This window comes from Molossus molossus, unplaced genomic scaffold, assembly GCF_014108415.1.
Source record: "Molossus molossus isolate mMolMol1 unplaced genomic scaffold, mMolMol1.p scaffold_m16_p_6, whole genome shotgun sequence".
Classification (NCBI taxonomy): domain Eukaryota; kingdom Metazoa; phylum Chordata; class Mammalia; order Chiroptera; family Molossidae; genus Molossus; species Molossus molossus.
In genome coordinates, this window is record NW_023425399.1 from 83,622,413 (window position 1) to 83,638,881 (window position 16,469).

A 16,469-nucleotide genomic window follows, 5' to 3' on the forward strand; every position below is an offset into this window, starting at 1 on the left:
GTAAAGTTTATGTTCATTTTACCACAATTAAAAGCTAACAAAAATCCCCCACAAGATTTTGCCTATATGATATTCTTTTCCAGCTGGCAGACAACCAACGTCTTTCTGCCTAAAATATTTTGTGATTACATGGTTTCCCTGAAACTAAAAAGATTCCAAAACTTGATGCATAAATACTTATAAAGATAAAATTGCTCTTCTACCAAACCTTTCTCTAAATACTCTGGAATATTTAAAAGTGTTTTTTATTCTAGTATTACAAGCAAACTAAAATGGTGTTAGTAGTTTTTCACTATCACCTAACTTGGGGTGAACTCCAAATGTTTAGAATTTATAGTATGTAGCAGTGAGCAGGTTGCCTGCTCTGGGGAAAATGTCTTGAGTAATTAAAAGTGCACAAAAATAACTTACTTTACTAGGCAACCTACCTCTTTAACAACTTATAAATTAAATGAAATACAACAGGAAAGACGTCATCTGAATACCATCAGAGTTCTGATTTTGCAATGTATTTTTTATATAGTTCAAATTTCCAAGGCACCATACAACTGTGCACTCCAATTTTATTTCTAATTGTTTTCGTTTAAAACCTACGTTAATAATTGCTTGATGTGGTGGTTTTCTTCAGATTTGTAGTTAATTTCAATAAAATATATTATTAACACCTATATTTTGCTTAACTTTAGATGTATTCATGTATACACAGGCTAAAGGCTAAAAATAAAAGTTCTTTTGGGGGATTTTGTGTTTTGTTTTGCTTTTCAGTTTTCATTGTAGCTCTGAGAAGAAGCCAACTGGATTCTTTTTCAGTGTAGTCAGGGCTAGCTTTTGCTCTGCCACACCATGATTAATTTATTATTCATCTGGTCCCTTCCCATTAAACATTGTCTTTAGCCTGTGAACTTTTCTTTCAGCTTCCAACAAAGGATTTCATTGCTTTAGGAATTGAGGTGTGTCTAAGTTTTTACCTGGGAGCAAAAGTGATTCAAGCGTTTCTGGTGAGACCAATCCTGGGGTGAGGGTGGGGAGGAACCGAATAACAGGTCCTCTGTAGACTCCTGAAGACCGCAGAAACCTATGCAGACGGAGCAGAAGGGCTGAAGCAGCAGTTCCCCGGGGATTTGCTCAAAGAGGAACTCAGAGACAATGACTTGGTTCCTTTTTAGAATCACAAGGACTCTGACCATTTTAATGGTAAGTTTCTACTTTTGCTTCTAATAATGGTAAACTTTCCCTGTTTCTTTCCTGTTAGAGAGTATCATATTTGATTGCTGAATCCCTATTACAAAGTCTAAGAGGGTACAGTGTAACAGACATAAAATTGTAAATCCCTATTATAAAGTCTAAAAGAGGGCAGTGGAAATAACATTTTAATATGCAATTGTAAAGATTACTAATCTCTTCCTTTATGTTGTTGTTTTTTAATGTATTTTACATAGAAAACTAAACCAGAGGGAAATGAATTTCAAAGTTCTCTATTTAGCATTTCTTTAGTTAGCGAATCAAATAACCCTGATCTCAGATCTATTTTCCACAACACCTTTACTTTCTCAAAAGCAATGTTTTTATCCTTCTTTTTAATTCACAAGCTAAAACACATAAAAGAGAACCAGGTTTATTTTCCAAGGTTACATATCTGTTAAGCATATGGCTAAGAACTGTACATGCCTGGTCTTGATACATGACATGTTTAATAGTCGAGGGTTGTTGAAATAAATTCAAAGCGATGTTGCACTCTAGAGAAGTTGAGAGGATTATTAAGGAAACAGTGTCTATGTTTAGTCATTATGTGCAAAACATATCCAGCTTTGTAGGAGAAATACATACAACATTTTATAAGATCCTTTTCTCAGAAAATAATATTTTTGTTGGGTAGTACTTTCATCCAAAAAAGAAGTGGAATCTGCAGAGCAAAGCACTAGCCTGGATGTTATACAGACTAGTTGGTTCCTTAATGATGTTATTTTAGTGGGGGAAAAAGTCACAATATTATCAGTTACATAAAGATAACAAAATAATGAACAAACTTTTAAATTCCTAATACTAATTCCTCACTTTATCAACAATGAACTGGGTTAGCCTGGGCATCAGTTTCCTTTGCCTCCTCAACTGTAAAATTAAGATATTGGATTTCAAGAAGTTACAGAGAGATAGATCTCAAGGAAGAGCTTTCTAAAATTTAAAGGTGTCTAAAGTTAAAACAGGCTGCCTTGGGAGCCAGGGAGATTCCCAGCCTTCCCTCTCATGATGATGTTCAAGCAGAAGATTGGTATTATACTTTTTGTTAGAGTCTGTTTTTATTATGACAATGTAACTATAATTTAGGGGAGCACTGATCCCCATGCAGTAAAAAATCTGTGCATAACTTTTGACTCCCCAAAAACTTAACTACCAGTAAGCCTACTGTTCACTGGAAGCCTTACCAATAAAATAATCAGTCAACTAACACATATTATGTATGCTTTATATATATATATATACATGTATATAATACATTGTATTTTTCTAATAAAGTAAGCTAGAGAAAAAATGTTATTGAGAAAATACACTTAACAGTATTTATTGAAAAAAATTCCCATGCTGTTCAAGAGTCAACTGTAATTGTTTTGGTTAGGTAATGTATTTATTTGACCCAAGAATATTACAAAGAGATATATGACAGTTGAATGACTTCCCACCTTTCCAAATGGTCATTTCTAGACTAAACCACAGGTAACCTAATAACCTATACATCCAAGTCAATGACTAACTCAGGAAGCTAGGAAATAAAAGGCAGAGAGTGTCAGAACAGTTTTATCATAAGTACATAGAATTAAACCCCCCCAAGCTGAGGGGAGCTCTTTCTGTTTTGAGGCATATCACTCTAATTATCCCTCTAATTCCAGAGTGACTGTGAGATCCTTATACCAAAGGCTGTTTCATTCATTTTTTATCCCCAATGTCTACCATAATATCTATGTTACAGTGGACACTAAATTGTTTGAAGAATAGAAAAATGAATGAGTAAATAAATAAGGCTTCTCTAAACTATAACTCTCTCTCTCTCTCTCTCTCTCTCTCTCTCTCACACACACACACACACACACACACACACTCATAGTGCCTCTATAATGCTAATCATGGAGGAAACTCTGAAATGTTAAACATTTTTCTCCCCTCAAGAAACTTTTATACACACACACAAGCTATTTAAACAATATAACTTTATACGTAATTATTAAAGTGAGTGGTCTAGACCTACTCTGTCCAAAATAGCAGCCACGAGCCACATGTGGCTATTAACCATTTGAAATGAGATAGGTCTGAATTGAGAAGTGCTTTTTCCACTTAAGTGTAAGATATGCATCATATTTTGAGGACTCTGTATGAAAAAAAAGAAGGGGAAATAAATCATTAATAATTTTTACATTGCTTACATATTGAAAATGATAGTATTTGGGATATATTAGCTAAGATGTATGTTAAAATTAATTTTACCTTTTTAAATCTTTTTCAATATGATTATTAGAAAATTTGAAATTATGCATGTAGTTCTCATTATACTTTCATTGGACAATGCTGGTCTACTATTCATGCTATTAGTGGAAGGCAGTGTCAATCAAGAGAGAAATTGGCAAATGAGGTTTCCAGGACTAGGTAAGATTTGGTAACTATAGATGGGCCAAAGGGAGATATCTTCCCGTCAAACGAACGTGAGCAAAGGCAGGTACAATTATGACATTTGCCTAGGGGCAGTTGACGCACTGGTTTGGCCGGAATGACAGTTTGCATAGGAGAATCTGGACATGAGCTGGAAAGGCAGATGAGGGTCATATTGAAAAGTACATTCTGTGAAGGCTAATGGCATCCTTTCTGAAGTGGAAACCACCCAGAGTTTCGAAATAGTATGGTGACGGGGAAAAAAGCAGTGATTTTAGAAAGCATTGTCTAGTGTGAATGCACATCTTTTGTTGTTGAAGGGTGGGGTCTGAACGTGGGAAAACATGTTTGGAGGTTTTGAACTAATTCCACCATCTTATGATCACACAAGTGTTGCCTAAAGAGGTGAGATATAATAGCAAAGTCACAGACTTCTATCCACGCCTGCATTACTGACTCACTCCAGCCCTTATTCCTCAACTGTCAAATAAGAATGAATAAAGCCCCTGCCTATGTTAAAATAGCCATAGTGAGAATAAAACAGTGGGCAAGAAAGTCCTTTGGAAAATATAAAATGCTTCTTAAGACTCTAACGCCTATCATTTGTAATATATTAGTAATTAAGATGATTCTTGATAATGTCTTAATATTCTGCATTACTATTTATTTATCACTTTCTTGTGCTTGTTTGATCCATTTTGCACAATATAAAATATGCATTTTGGGGAAAGGATTTGTGATTGAAAAATGCTTATCTTCAGAGATCTAACCTTTTGAAAACAATATTTGTTTTCAAAGGACACACTGTTCAGTGTTTTATAGTCCACAAAATATGAAACACACTTTGTCATATAGTACCTCTATTTCTATCAGGACAATAAGCTTTTTAATTTTATGTTTTTATATTATATAAAATTTTACTCACTACAAAACTGATGGAGATGTCTGAAACCCAAATATTTTTAAAGCACAATATTTTTAAGTTAATAGTGGTAGGGCTGGGAAAAAGACCTGTGTGGCTCAGTGGATTGAGCATCGTCCTATGTACCAAGAGGTCACCTGTTCGATGCCTGATCAGGGCACATGCCCAGGTAACAGGCTTGATCCCCAGTAGGGGAAATGCAGGGCACTGATGTTTCTCTCTCTCCCTCTACCTTATTCTCTCTAAAATCAAGAAAAACATTTTTTTTAAAAGAAAGAAGTAGTTTAAATATCAACTTCTGAGAAAATGTGCTCTAAATGCAGAGAAACTGTCTTTAATCACCTTCTTCTATAGAATATCTAAAAAATAAAATTTTAGGGAAAAAAGTTGTAGACTAAATGGCCCAAATTTTTAACAGAAGGAAAATCTTTGAGGTATCTTTTATTCTCTTGATTGTTGAAACAGTCTGGTTTCCAATGCTAATTAAGGTATGAAAATTAATTGCCTCCTGATCCTCTCTTACGGTTAAGTGTCCAAATCAGAATAACCTTGCCAAGCAATTCTGGCCAACCCCGCCTAACTTGAGCAGAAGTCAGGAAAGGTGTAATTACTTCTACCAATTACCACTCCCATTACCTAACACCTGAAACCAGTTTTCCTTTGGAACCAGAACACTCAATACCCATGAGGCTTCTCAAAAACCTCTAGCCTTTCACGCTTCCCTTCCAGTTAAGAGTCAATCTGATAGCCTAAGGTGAGGGCTGGCTTTGGGAAGTTCCTCACGAGAAAAGTATATAGACAATTGGTGACCATCTATAAGAATACTATGAATAAATGCATCTGTCTGATGTGCACATTTTTCTTGCATGTGCGATTGGCCGGGTTTGCACTGCACAGTTCCAGGGGTGCATTCACATAAACTACAATGTCAGCTTCCCCTTGGAGTTGTGCAAGGAACAAACCACACAATTGTTCAGAGGAGAACTGGTTCTTGTCTCTTTCTGATGCTCAAAAAAGAGAAAGTTTGTATGTGCCTTGATATGAATAGTAATAATAACAGGTTACTTCATATCAAAGTGGCTCTTTTATACCTTTTTTTAAAGTTTGGTGCAGAGGTGATTGACACTTACTAAGCATATACTGTGGGCTAGGTCTCCTCTATGGGCTTTATACCTATTAATTCATTTAATCCTTATTTTACAGATGAGAAAATTAAAAGATTAAGTAATGTTTCCAAGTTATACAGCTGGTCCATCTTGAGACTGGATTTAATTCAGGGTCCAGTGTGCAATTTTTTTTGTTACTATATTTAACTGCATCTTATATAGCATTTAAAATGAGCATTTGAGAATATCCAGGGGTATTTGTTTTTATTAGCATCTCTATCATGATATAAGGTTTAACTTTCTAAATTAATTGAGTGTACTCTAAAATTCAATTACTGAAATTGAATTGTCCTAAATCAAATAAGAATTTCCAAGAAAATAAACATACCACTTTTGTTCAAGTAAGAAATGTGGCTTGAAGATCTGGAAACAGCCCTAATGTCCATCAGTAGACAAATGGATAAAAAAGCTGTGGTACATATACACAATGGAGTATTATGCAGCTGTAAGAAAGAAAGATCTCTTATCATTTGAAACGACATGGAGGGACCTGTAAAGTATTAGCCTAAGTAAAACAAGCCAAACAGAGAAAGACAAGTATCATATGATCTCACATATTTGTGGACTATAATGAACAAAACAGTCTGAGGAACAGGGTAGTCCCAGAGACATGGAAGTGGGGTACAGACTGACAATCCCCAGAAGAGAGGGTGGGGGGGAGAGATAAACCACACAACTTATATGCATGTATGCATGAACAATGGACGTGGACAACAAAGCTGGGGACAGGGCGGTTAGGGAAGGGGAGGGGATATCAGTGGTGAAAAAAGGAGAAACATCTGTAACAAAAATAAATTAATTAATTAAGAAAAAAAAGAAATTTGCCTAGATGAATACAAAGTTTATTAGAATTTTTAGGGGGTGTTAAATTTTAATTTTAATAAGGATACATAGACGATAGATAGATAGATAGATAGATAGATAGATAGATAGATAGATAATGATAGATAGCGATGAGATTATAAAAGATAAATCACTCACTTCTTCAGAATTATACATGTCATTTATTCATCAAACATGTACTGATAATCTCTATGACCTGACACATTAATAATCATTGCATATAAACAATTATAAAAATGATATCACCAACCTACATATATTGCATGACGTTTTTTACAAAAATAATTAAATAACAAATCATGTTGAAGAGTTGGAATGATTTCTTTGAATTACCTAATTTATTCTCCAAATTTGCCAGAGGGGAGTGGGTGAGGTCCTCCCTTATACCCATTCTAGAGATGAGAAGAGTTGCTATGCCCTAGGCCAGCTGGGACTAGCTCCATGAATTCAATGCATAAGCCAACTCTCTATCCTTTCCACACTAAAGGTTGAAGTAACGCCAAATAAAATTATAACCAAACTAAGTAACATAGCAGTTGTTATTTAAAATGGGTTTTGAAAATCTAATCACCTATATCCTTAAAATTTATTGATTGTGTATCTACTATATTCAGTACACACCTTTATAATATAACTATATACATTTTCATTAGCAAATAGGGCATATGGATATCAAATCAGTTTATTTCATATGCTATTTTATCAAGTTAATAATCCAATTTGATTTTAATGAAATATTTTTAATTCTTAGCTATACCAAGGTATTTATGCCATATCAATGCTTTAAAAACCATATAATCTGCCCTGGCCTGTGTGGCTTAGCGGTTAGAGCATTGGCCAGCACGCTGAAGGGTCATGAGTTTGATTTCTGATCAAGGGCACATACCTGGTTTGCAGTTTGATCCCTGGCTCTGGTCAGGGCACTTTTGGAAGCCAACCAATTGATGTGTCTCTCTCACATTGATCTTTCTCTCTCTCTCTCTCTCCCTCCCTCCTTTCCACTCTCTCTAAAAAGCAATGGGAAAAAAATCTTCAGGCAAGAATTAACCAAAAAAATTTTAAAAATAAAAAACATATAATTATAATTATCAAAATAGCCAGGAAACAAAAAGGAGAAAGAAAAGAATCAGAATTATCAAGATAAGAAATGCTTTCTCCACATTGATATTTCTAACCCAGGCCACCAGAAGAGACAACTTAGTTGATTTATATTGTCAGGAAACTCCTCAAATAGTTATTAAATATTGAAAATAATTATATTAGCAAATTAACTAAAACAATTAAGTTCTTAAAAACACTATTCTAAATAATGTACGGCTACAATTATATTTCTTTCTTCTAAATTTTTTTCTTTATTGATTTTAGAAAGAGAGGAAGGGAGAGGGAGAGAGAGAGAAACATCGATGAGAGAGGACATTGATTGGCCACCTCTTGCACTCTCCGCACTGGGGATCGGGCCCAGAACCTGGGCATGTGTCCTGACCAGGAATCGAACCAGTGACTTCTTGGTGCATGGGTCAATGTTCAACCACTGAGCCACACCAGCCAGGCTACAATTATATTTCTAAATGTCTAAAGAGCATTTCAAAATTTAGACGTGTTTCTTATTAACTACCCCAGATTCCTAGAAGAGAAAAAATAATCACATTTTCACAATACTCCCTAAAATTAGGGAGCACTCTTGATTTTAAAAGAGAGGATGAGAAAGAGTGAAGGTTTAGTCCTTTTTAAGGACTCTCATGCTATGAAAAGATTGAACAAATAAGAAACAACTCTCTGCAATGTTCATTCTCCATAGTTTAGGGTTTGTCCTTCCTTCCTATGCCTCCCAGGAAAACAGAAATTGTACTTCTGTGTCTACTAGAAAAACCATTTTCTGTGAAGCTACTACCAACATGACTCATATTTTCTGGATGACTCTTCTTAGTTTTCCTGTAAAGGGGAGCATGCCTGGCCCACTCCTCCCTTAGAAAGGAGCAGTACAATTACTACATTGCTCTGTTCTCTCCCATGCAACTGTGATAGCGTTTAATAAAAAGCAGCAAAGATATAAAATAAGTTTGAGACCTGTTATAACAGTATGTAATGGTTCTTTTTCATGACATTTTGAACACACACCCTTGGAAATAAAGATTTCAATGAAAATTGTAGAATGGAAAGATCCTGGCCTCCTTATGTCTGATATAGTTACTCCTTTGGTTCAGACTTGGAGTTACCTCTTTATCATGATCTTCCAAAATAAACATTGTAATAAATCTATATTGTTTCAGGAGTAACCTGCAGCTTTTGCCAGGGAAAAAAATCGAAATTGACTATTATAAAACTTTCTCTCTACCACTACGGTTTTTAAAATGTCTTTATGCTTACTTTGGTTAGAATCCATGGTAGTGGTGATATAGACACTTGGAGTCAGGCTGCCAAGGTTCAAATCCCGTCCCTACTCGGTCTGTTAGCTGGGTCAAAGTACTCATTTTCTCGTGTCTCCTCTTCTTTACCCATAAAACAGGGATTATAAGAATAGCCTCATTCCGATGGCTGTTCTAAGTATTAAGATAATAAATATAAAGCTCTGTGAATAGCAACTGACACAAAACCATAATAATCACTAGCTACTATTACTACTTTATTTTTTTTCTTTTGATTTATTTCCACAATCTTTTCTCTACTGGTTGGTCTTCAGATCAGGTGATCAGTGGATCAAAAAATAGTTGCGAAACATCTGCTGAGGAACAGATATTGTAAGAACTGCAAAAAAAAATAATAATATAGAAGTATTGATCTGAAAAGTTTACAGTTCTCTTGGCTTAGCACTATAATGCACATAAAACAATAAGAAATACTAAATCATGGCAACCATTATGGGCTAAATTGCATGGTTCAGAATATGCGTTGTATACACTTGGAAAAGGAGACATCGGTAAAAATAGTTTCGGAGACCTTGTTGGAACTTGAATTGATCTTAAAAGATGAGTAATCTTTAAGTGGGTGAAGGGGAAAGAAGAATGCATTCCAGGTGGAAAACAAGATAGAAAATGGCATAGAAGAAGGTCCTGTATGCTTTTGAGAAAGTAAAGACCTTAGCTTGTCTGCCTTCACCTTTTATCCTCCTTTAATCTTTCAGATAAGTAAGAAAATTAAGTTCATTATTTAAATTGAATAGGGCAGAGATGAGTAGATCCGTGACCCATAGCAAACAGTACTTGTGATTGGAATAACATAACCCCATCTTTTATGCTCCATTCTCTAAACCTAACTAGTCCCACTCCATTATGTCCACTCTTGAACAACTAAAAAAATGCCTTACCCTGCAGCTAACTAATGCAGAATTGCCTTTGCTCAAGTCAGTGGGGTAGGCCATGCTTTTTATTTTATTTTATTTTATTTTTATTTTTTATCCTCATCCGAGAACATTTTTGCCTTTATCCTCAGATAGAGCAGGAGGGAAAGAGAAACATCAATGTGAGAGAAGTACATGGAGTGGTTGCCACCCACACAACCCCACCTGAGCAGGGGACAAACTGCAACCGAGGTATGCACCCTTAGCAGGAACCGAACCAGGGACTCTCTGGTCCACGGGCCGACACTCTAACCACTGAGCAAAACTGGCCAGGGCGGTCATTGCTTTTTAAAATTGCCTGTGGAACTTTCTGAAATTCATCACAAAGATGATTGCCATTGGTTGCCAAAGCAATAATTTCCTTATCTCCTGGGAAGTATTTATAGAACAGCCAGATTTGGATTGTCTGGTTGTTACAAAGAGATTTTCAAAATCCAATAGATTCTTCTGTATATTTTTTAAATTCTGTAATCAGATTAAAGAACTACAAGAACTGGTCTATAGTGAGAGCACTTTCTTTTTTCTGGGAGGATTTTACCCCTTGAATACTGTTTTTCCAAATCTATGTTTTTTTGAAATAGAAACAAACTATAATATGAACAGTAGAATGTAAATATCAGGATTATTATCTTAAGTAGTTAGTACTTATTTGGAAAATTCACATTTAATTTTACTTTATTTAAATGTCTGCAGGTGATCCTACTGGTTCATGGAGAAATGAGAATAGAGGTAAAGTATGAAAAGGTTTTTTTGTAATTAAAATAGTAGTTCCATTAAATTGTGTTCAGGAAAATAAATATTAAATTTTTTAAATCATTTAACAATTTAATTGTGAAAACAAATTAAAATTCTAACAACTAACTAATAATGTTTAAATACCAGTAAACTGTAAATGTTATTAATATAATTTATATCATGCATTGTTTCTTCTTGTGTTAAATCAACAGGTTTCAATTAAGCGGGGCTATGTGCCCAGCATAGTTAGATATTGTGGAAGATATAAAGAAAATATAAAATATGATTAAATGCTATATTAAAAATCACATAGCTATGTAATTCTTTTAGTTATTTAATGTTTCTTCTTTGACAAAGTATAGAGCAACTTAGACATCTTACAGCCTTAGGTATCTTGAAACATAGGAGGCTCCTCAACCTATGTATCCATAATCAATTCTCAAAGCAAAAATATCCAACAATTCCATAATAAAATGGAATCCCTTTTTACATAAGATAAAAGAAGTACACGGAGAAAATGGGACAGCAGTACAAGCCAAAAGGAGATATAAACGTGAATGGGTCAAATTTGCAAGACCCTGCAGAGAAGAAGAAGACAACTCGAAAAGAAACCCCATTGCCACAGTAAGTCATCTGAGTAGGCGCAGTGTGTTTTTGGAATAAATGTACTAGATATAAATTAAAATTAAAATAGGGCAATTACAATTAGCAAAATGCAGACTGGGGAGTCCACAAAACAAATTACCTGATATCTACAACCAAAAAAAACCCCCAAACCAATAATAATAATAGAGCTAGATAAAGATGAAGGAACTATGGCCCCTAGAGTAATAAAAAATAATTAAAAGACACATGGACCAATTTCAAAGGATAATCCTTATTTAGATCCAGATTCTAGCAAATAGAAAAAAATATATGAATGAGACAATTAGAAAAATAGTTGGGGGTCAACTTTGGATTTACCATGTATTCTTAATTGTGGGAGCTGGGTAATCAAATATATCAGGTTCATTATACTATTCTAACTTTATATATCTTTGAAATTTTCCATATTATAAAAAGCTTAAAATTAAAATAATAAAAAGCAATACATTTTAATACTATATAATACATTTCCCTTTTTTCTCTCAAACTTTCCCTATTTAAATTAAAATAAACGTCTTTTCTTTGTTAACTGTTAAGAAAAGAAATATTCAGAAGTACCCTTGTCAATATTAAGTGTCTTTAACTTTCTCTCAACCTTTTAACATCACCCTGGTGGCCACAATCTAAGCAAATGTACTAAAACCAAAATGATTAACACATATTGGTCCATGCTGTTCAACAGAAGCAACAATTGGAATTTATGTCATATTTCTAGTGTCTATCAAGGTAAAAAGTAAACAGCACAGTGTCAGAAGGAGTAAATAAAAGGAACAGATGATTTAAGAATATAGAGGTGGAGGAAAAAGGGGGAAGGAAAAGTCCTGAGTGATGATCACCTTAACATTTTGGTTATTGTTGACTGCAGATTAGTTCAGATTTCCAAAGAACACAGAAAATTACCTACCGAATTTCTGGAATGGGAATTGATCGGCCCCCTTTGGGAATCTTTGTTGTTGACAAAAATACTGGAGAAATTAACATAACAACCATCGTTGATCGTGAGCAAACCCCAAACTTCCACGTAAGTAGTGTCTTCAACACTGGGCACCCTTTTCCCCCTCATGTACCATGGCTTTAGAAGATGATATTGTTAGTACTGGTTAATTTAGTAGACAGATAAGTGCATAAATCAATCCACCAACAAATAACATCATTAGTCTCTCGACAAAGAGCCTCTACTTCTGATCATACCCCTGAAGAAACTCACCAGGAGGTGCATGAGTACTAAACTCCCGCATGCATCCTGCCAAGAGCTTCACCCTGCCATGAGTCAGTATCAACCTGGAGGATGGGCAGCTGGCCCAATGGGCCTGCCTAGAGTGGGCACTTTTCCCTACTTCGTCTACTCTTTGGGGAAATATTTTTCTCCTTTGCACAAAAATTCCGTACATCCCAGGGCAGGCTTACAGTATGCAAAGTAAGTTTGTTAAATGAGATTTAACATTTTCCCTGTTTTTTTTCTTTCTTTCTTTTCTAGATCACATGTCATGCTGTAAATGCCATAGGACAAGATGTAGAGAAACCACTTATATTAACGGTCAAAATTTTAGATATCAATGACAACCCGCCAATATTTTCACAAAGTATATTCATGGGTGAAATTGAAGAAAACAGTCCTTCAAGTAAGCATTTTTACAGTACCTAGCACTGCTATTTTTTTTTAAATTGTCAAATTGTATTTCTAGGTGTGGCTCTGTTATGAGGTCAATAGTATCTTATTCCACACATCCAAGTTACATTAGTACCCCACAGTTATAAAGCTAAAGAGGTGGTCTTAGGTAGCCTGGATGCAGCAGCAGGGCTTTTTTTAGACTATAAGGGACAGAAGCACTCTCACATTACTTGGATAATTTGGGGGAAAGGGAGAATCATAAGGCCATCCATCAAGGGAAGAAACAAAGGCAGAAAATACTCTCAACCCCGACACAGCCAAAGCTTAAGGAGAACTGGAGGATTTTTATGAAAGGTAGTACAGTTCTACCTGATTAAGACAGACAGCAATTGACATGTAATATTTTTGAGCATACATATAGTTATAAAATCTTAAAAAACAGAGATTAATTTGAAATAGTGTTGAATATTTAATGTGAACACAATATCAATGACTACATATTGTTTAATGAACTTCTGTATTCCTAGACTCATTGGTGATGATACTAAATGCCACAGATGCAGATGAACCAAACCATCTGAACTCTAAAATTGCTTTCAAAATCATCTCTCAGGAACCTGCAGGCATACCCATGTTTCTCCTTAGCAGACACACTGGGGAAATCCGTACTTTGACCAATTCTCTTGACCGAGAGGTAAAGCAATGCACTTGGAAGCATTTAAAAGTGAAAGATTTTATTTAAGAAAGCCAAGAGAGGTGACTCTGTTTCACCTGAGATGAAAGGAAGAGAGAGTTCCCGTACACAACTGGGCCAATCTCGGGGAATTGGCTGCATTCTAATATGATTCCAGTGGGATGGGAGTGTACGTGGTCCCTGCAAAACCAATGGTGCCCAGCATGTCAGTGGGTGCCACAGCAGACGAGTAAAAGAAGGCATTGGCATGCAAGGACAAAGACCAACTATGACTAATTCCTCATTGATGGAGGAAAAGAAAATTTCATACATGAAGGGAAAACTTTCTATCGGGAAAATGTCTTCTCTGATGTCACACTTTTTTCCTGACTTTCTTTCATTTTATCCCCTGCTTCCAGAACACTAAAGAATCTCCTTCCTCTCTCTTCCTCATCATTCTCCCACCACATCACCATCACCGTACACTATGCCATCATACTCCATATTACTTTTATACAAATGATTCCCTGAATAGACTGACAGGAAAACTCTGTAAGTGAGCTTCCCTCAGATAAGCATTCCACCATCATCATTGCCCATTTTTGTTCTAAGTGTACTTTCTTGCCCTGAGAAGCTCACAAAAGAGAAAATCTGTTCTAGCCCCATAAAGACATCTACCCAACCATCCAGAGTCTCGCTTACCCCCTTTGTGATGGACAGTAAACAATGCACATGAACTTGAATATTTCCCCCTTCTTAGTCATAGGAAGCAAGTAGTTGTCGTTCATATTCTTGGTACTAGAGAGTAACTATTTTTCTTCCTTTGCTCCAAATTCAGCAAGTTAGCAGCTATCATCTGGTTGTGAGTGGTGCAGACCGAGATGGAGAAGGACTATCAACTGAATGTAAAACTAACATCAAAGTGAAAGATGTCAATGACAATTTCCCAATGTTCAAAGAATCTCAGGTATACCCGTCACTCTTTCAAAAATAATTTTTATAGATTTTTATTGTATACTTTGCCACCTGAATTCAGCATTTGTCTGCTTGCGGGCTTGTATTTAAGTTCTCTGCACTTTTTCTTTAAAAAATAAGCTTTTGTAAAATATAAGAATTCAGTAACTGGCAAGGAGGCAATACATAATTCGAGAATTAATGACTGATAGCATTCAGAATAAATACAATCCCTTTCAATAAAACCTGACATTGAATCTTAAAGTCTGCTTCTCCCCTTTTTAGTATTCAGCACGTATTGAGGAAAATACTTTAAGTTCTGAGTTGCTTCGATTTCAAGTAATAGATTTGGATGAAGAGTTCACAGATAATTGGCTTGCGGAGTACTTCTTTACTTCTGGAAATGAAGGAAATTGGTTTGAAATACAAACTGATGCTAAGACTAACGAAGGTATCCTGAAAGTGGTTAAGGTAAGGTCTGATTTCCCTTCAGTGGCAGAAATATTCTCTGTTAGCCAAAACTATCCTTTCTACAAATAAACATTATGCACTTATTAATCATACCACTTTTTTTCTAGAAAACTTAGAAAACACATTAAAGGGATCAAATCTTTAAAAAGCACACACACAGCCCCATTACCTAAGCACAGCCTTTTTTGACATGTTGATTTATTTCCTTCCAAGCTACCATACATTAGTGTACCTTCCAAGCACACTAATATGTATATATATTTAGAAGTATGCCTGATTTAAGCACAACAAAGTAAAACACATTTCTTGACTTAATCTCATTCACTCTCTACAAATGAAGTTATAAAGAGGTAGAAACACATGGAATTGTGGCTTATTTTGAATTTGTCAACTTATTTTCAGTGGATTAGCTACAGTTGTCAAGGGGGGAAAAAGGCACATTTTTCTAGAAAATAGGAATCTATAACTAAAGCTGTAAGGTGAAAAATGAGTAATTGAGAAAAGTTTCCATTTAATATGCTTGGCTACAGTAAACCCCCCCTTCACACACACACACACACACACACACACACACACACACACACACACTACACACACCACCAACTGGAATAACAAAAAGATATTTCTGAGTATTCACCGGGTAGCTCAGTTGGTTAGAGCATCATCCCAATATGCCAAGCTTGTAGGTTCTATCCCCAGTCAGGGCATATAAGAATCAACCAATGAATGCATAAATAAGTGGAACAAAAAAAAATGTTTCTCTCTCTCTCTTTCCCTTCCCCTCTCTCTAAAATCAATTAATTAATAAAAAATTTTTTAAAAAAGGATATTTCTGCCTGGATATTGTATAGACTAGAAAAAATAACCACTACTTGGGGACATTTGTTGGCACAGGATATTGGACTATGTGAGAGCTTTCTCTAATTCCTTGAGTTCAGCAGAATAATAGACTCATAGCATCCCCTTAACAGGGAGATTGCTGGAAGTCTTGACAGCATTCTCTCTGCTCTTTTTTCAAAGAGTGGGCTAAACCAAGCTCAGTTACGAGAGTTTTGCCATAAATTCCCAGTAGTGCCTGAGAATGAGACGTTCCCTGTCTCCTGCATTTTGGCCCCAGAAACCTGGGCCTTATCCTTTCATTCCGGCATTTCCTCATAACTCATAGCCAGTCATCAAATTCTGCCCTAGAACCTGTCCTTAAAATATGGCCCTAGTCTCCCTTCTTACATCCTGTGCTCTAGCCCAGCCTTACCTCCTCCCTACTGTGACTGATCCCTCCAGCCAGATGTCCCTGCCTCCTGCTTCTACCTCCCTTCCTTCTCCTGCTGCCAAACCAACCCACTACCATGTTTTTCTTAAGCCCGGTTTGGACCAGTTACTCTCCCCTGTAAAACCTTTTCCTGTTCTCCACTAGCAGTGAAATAACCCTCAACCCTGACTGTTCGTTCGAATCAGCTGCTTTTCCTAGCCGG

The 16,469-nt window shown here is 35.7% G+C and overlaps 1 protein-coding gene across 1 annotated transcript in view; it reads left to right on the top strand.

Moving 5' to 3' along the window:
• The first annotated feature begins 1,029 nt into the window (after positions 1-1,029).
• Positions 1,030-16,469, top strand: part of DSG3 (desmoglein 3) — a 30,854-nt gene continuing 15,414 nt past the window's right edge. The window contains exons 1-8 of the mRNA XM_036245794.1: positions 1,030-1,194; positions 10,601-10,636; positions 11,138-11,266; positions 12,153-12,308; positions 12,765-12,909; positions 13,427-13,593; positions 14,411-14,539; positions 14,812-14,997. Of these exons, the coding sequence (XP_036101687.1) occupies positions 1,147-1,194; positions 10,601-10,636; positions 11,138-11,266; positions 12,153-12,308; positions 12,765-12,909; positions 13,427-13,593; positions 14,411-14,539; positions 14,812-14,997 (996 nt within the window). The 5' untranslated portion in view covers positions 1,030-1,146. The remainder of the gene's footprint in view (positions 1,195-10,600; positions 10,637-11,137; positions 11,267-12,152; positions 12,309-12,764; positions 12,910-13,426; positions 13,594-14,410; positions 14,540-14,811; positions 14,998-16,469) is intronic.